At 41.1% G+C, this 3,957-nt stretch overlaps 1 protein-coding gene across 1 annotated transcript in view; it reads right to left on the minus strand.

The window, feature by feature from the left end:
- Nucleotides 1-3,949, minus strand: part of MCM4 (minichromosome maintenance complex component 4) — an 11,124-nt gene extending 7,175 nt beyond the window's left edge. The window contains exons 1-8 of the mRNA XM_019473749.1: nucleotides 3,834-3,949; nucleotides 2,861-3,024; nucleotides 2,673-2,771; nucleotides 2,427-2,522; nucleotides 2,245-2,340; nucleotides 1,668-1,806; nucleotides 1,002-1,222; nucleotides 361-481 (exon numbers count right to left, since the gene is read on the minus strand). Coding sequence (XP_019329294.1) covers nucleotides 361-481; nucleotides 1,002-1,222; nucleotides 1,668-1,806; nucleotides 2,245-2,340; nucleotides 2,427-2,522; nucleotides 2,673-2,771; nucleotides 2,861-3,024; nucleotides 3,834-3,918 — 1,021 coding nt within the window. The 5' untranslated portion in view covers nucleotides 3,919-3,949. The remainder of the gene's footprint in view (nucleotides 1-360; nucleotides 482-1,001; nucleotides 1,223-1,667; nucleotides 1,807-2,244; nucleotides 2,341-2,426; nucleotides 2,523-2,672; nucleotides 2,772-2,860; nucleotides 3,025-3,833) is intronic.
- Nucleotides 3,950-3,957: the final 8 nt, after the last annotated feature.

A 3,957-nucleotide genomic window follows, 5' to 3' on the forward strand; every position in this document is an offset into this window, starting at 1 on the left:
GTCATCTCATTCTAGAAGGTTGTTATCCGCTGTAAATCCATGCTGACTATGCCCAATCACCTTCTTGTCCTTCATATGGTCAGAAATGGTTTCCAGGATTATTTGCTGTATCACCTTCCCGGGGGTCAAGATGAGGTTGACTGGCCTGTAGTTCCCCAGGCCTCCTCCTTGCCCTAGGAGTGACATTGGCTTTCTTCCAGTATCTTAGCCAGTCTCCATGACTTTTCAAAGATAACCGAGTGGCCTTGCAAAGACAGCGGCCAGCTCCCTCAGCACTTGCAGGTGCATCCCATCAGGTCCCTTTATAGACAGTTAAGATCAGTGAAAAAGGAAGATGCAAATACTCAAACCAAATCCTACCTGTGACATTAACTCTATCACCTGGCTGAACTTTATCAACAAGGTCATTGTGAGCAAACAGCACAAGCGTATGAGGGGTCTGCCCAGCTGGCATATCTTCAGGAGACTCCTGCAGTTTGATCTAGCAAAAAAACACTGAAGTTGTAGTTTCAAAAAAGCAAAGCTTTTCCACAGAGCATACAACAGAATCTTGTGTTAGCAGTCTTCAGCATCGTTTTGATTCAGGAACATTGCTCAAGAACAAAATACTCCCACCCAAACAGCAAAATTGATTACTAATAAAAAGAGATGATGAAAATGAGAATTCTGCTGGTTGCTACCGGCATGCCCAAAATGCTTACAGACAAGGCTCATCTAGTCCAGATAGAAGTGGACGTACTATATATAAAGGGGCTTCCATATGGAAACATTAAGATGTGTACATATTTCATTTCATCCTTTTAATGCATTTCTTCTCCAAAGTATGGACTTCCCCTTTCGCTAAGTTGTTTCACCCATTTTTGTGTTCCAAAACACGTTTCCCTTTTCAAAACCGAATCAGTCTCAAGATACCTATGTTAATGCTACTGATGATACTAGGGGGGTGGGGGAGCAAAAACTAGAAACTCTTTCATTTCAGCCACTACCTAAGCACAACATACCATCTGTTTGTCAGAGAACATGGATCGATTGTGAATCAGTGCCATACTGTGCGTTGTGTTACAGTTCTTGCACACTGATGGTTCAGCAATCCTGCCACGATCGATTTCCACTCTGGTGGTGAAGGCGCAAACCTGGCATTTAAAGAATGCTTCTTGCATCTCGGGAATTAACTGGGAGCTTCTGATGACCATACCACTGATGGTGATAAGTTGATCAATATCTACAAAATATAGAGATTCGTGTCATCACTTCATACGCTTAAAATTTTAAGTAACCTTCAAATTTCATGTTATGTTAGTTTTTAGGCGGGAGGTAGACATTCGGTTAGGTACTAGTATTTTGTTTAGGACAAAGCAAAAAGAATCATAAATGCATAGTACAAATATTCTAATTTACAGAAATATTTGTACAAAAGAAAGAATCCTTCGCACTTACAGAACTAAGAACATGAGTAGCTGACGCCAGGAAAGATTTCCTTTATTGGATAGATTATTCTGCATTTGGGCTCTAGAGCATTTGCTTCTGAAACAGACTTATATGAAGGAAAGACAGTGGTCTGGATAGACCCCAAGTACAGTTTTATACGGTCTTCATGTAATTCTACCATTCAGTAAGTTTACAGAAATCCTTAAGATTCTTTTCCAACATGGTAATCAAAAGTTTACCTTCAGGGTTTAGACTTCTCATATTCCTAGTCTTCAGGGCATTATATGGCCTTACTTGAATTTGATGTTCTAATATTGAATCAGGGTAACGATCAAAAAAGATCTCATTGGCAGCCATGTCAAATGTTGGGATAACTTCCTGTATAAAATTGTTAGAAACAGTTAAGCTTAGGCATTTAAAAAAAAAATCACAAAATGAAATATTTTTGCGTAAAGCATTTTATGTGCTGCTCATCAGCCAGGAATGACTACACATTATGCCAGCTGAGCATCTTCCTACAGAACAGGATGTTTACTGTTTAGATGAGGTTTATTCTTTTAAGTATTGCAAAGGCAAAAAAAAAAAGACCACACACAAAACACTGCAGTTTACCAGCTAATTTTGCATGTGTAATTGCACTGTAATATCTACCATCAAGTTTTAACTACTATGAAACGACATTTTATACCAAGCAAAATAAAGAAGCCAGAGATTACACTGAGCATACAAAATCCATACTGCATTTAAACAAACATATTAAAAGCCAGAAATATGAAAGGGCCCCTTGAAAGCCAGAAAACAGGTGCACCACTTCACCTGAGGATAGCAGATCAGCTGCCTGTAAAGATTTTCATCAAATGATCTTAGGTGGTCACAATTTACATTCAGGAATGGTTCCCCAACCATATTAATCTGCAAGATAGTTGAAAAGAAATCTTTAGCTCGATGGCATGCAAGACTAAAAAAGAAAAAGGTTGATTTCGCTGTGTTACAAGTACCTCTTCAAGTCGTTGCATATAGCGTGGCTCGTTGAGATCCAAGCCAACGTCTTCGTCCTCCTTAGCTAGCGGATCAATGAAACGCTGAAGAAATCTCTGAACATCAGAGGAAACAGGAAGACAGAAGGGAGATGAACGGAATTTAACAGTACAAACACCTACTTTGTATCAGATTCAACTAATACTTGTTTAAATCAAACTAGCTTTTCCTTTAAAAAAAAGGAAAAAAATAAGTTGTTAACCTACCTGGAATTTTTCTTTGCATGAGGCTACATTAACATCTGTTCCCCAAATAACAAGCTTTTGTCCAAGAGATTGCTCGGTTGCTACCACATCCTCAGCCGGCTGCGTGGAAACAAATTAAGCATACAAAAATATGCATATAGTTGTTTAAAAAGAAGCTGTCAGATACAAAATCCAAGACATCTACCTACCCCATCAGAGTGTAAATCGACTTGTCTGGCTTTACGGACAGACCCGAGATCCGGCCTCTGCCTAACCGGAGTTCCTCGTACACCACTTCGTGGAGTACCCTCTACCCTGGAGCTGGGTGTGCCGTAAGTCAGAGGTGAACTGATATCAAAGTCAAGAGGAATAGCTATAAAAAAAAAAAATTGTTTTATTACGATTATCAAGACATTTTATGTTTAGAGCAGGCTAAAATTCAGCCCCTGCATTTGTCTCATCATTCTTTTAACTCTACTGTCATAAAATGAGTAGCATCAACCAATTCCAGTGTTTTGTTAAAACAGAAACAATAGAGATGCTGCAAGTCTACCTACAACTTTTCTTTGCATTAACATCTCTTCTGAAAGATCCCAGGTTCCAATAAAACTTCGCTAGAAAACTTTAAAGTGGTACTGCATTTTGAAACTACATTGGCGTTCAAGCATAAAGAGTGAAAAAACATAGCGTTTTAGATGAAACACATTTTTCAGTATTTTTGGGGCTGTAAAACAAGTGACACAACAATTACCAGCTACTGCAATCAAAACCAATCCTATTTATAAAAGCAAGAAAGGCTTTTTATGGCAATCAGTCTAATTCTTTCTGCCTTAACAATTTGATTGATTTACTTTGTTCTTTCTAGAAATCCATAAAAGATCAAGGTATAATCCTTGATACATACTCCCACGATAATTTGAAGCCACAACAGCAGACCCGCACCCCTGACACCGCCCACGTCCCTGCAGCGTTCACCACGCTAAACTCAAATGAGAAACTTGAGACAAAACTCATTTTTCCCTAGTGTATTTTTCACCCAGATCCATTCTCCAGGCTGCTCTCTACACAACGGCACAGGCAGCCCCCCGCGGGGCACCGGTGCATCACCGCAGCCAGCACGGGCACGGTCTGGCCGAGCCAGCGCCGCCGACCGGCCGCGGAGCCGCCCGAGCCCCAGCGTACCGGAGTGGCGGAACTGCGGGGGGCTGGAGAAGAGAGCATCGGGGGCGCTGGGGCTCTGCACGTCGGCGGGCGGGGAGGTGGGCATGGGCTGCAGGTCTCCGGTGGAGGTGGAGTCGTCTGTCCT

Source organism: Aptenodytes forsteri, unplaced genomic scaffold, assembly GCF_000699145.1.
Source record: "Aptenodytes forsteri isolate BGI_AS27 unplaced genomic scaffold, ASM69914v1 Scaffold23, whole genome shotgun sequence".
NCBI classification, from domain to species: Eukaryota; Metazoa; Chordata; class Aves; order Sphenisciformes; family Spheniscidae; genus Aptenodytes; species Aptenodytes forsteri.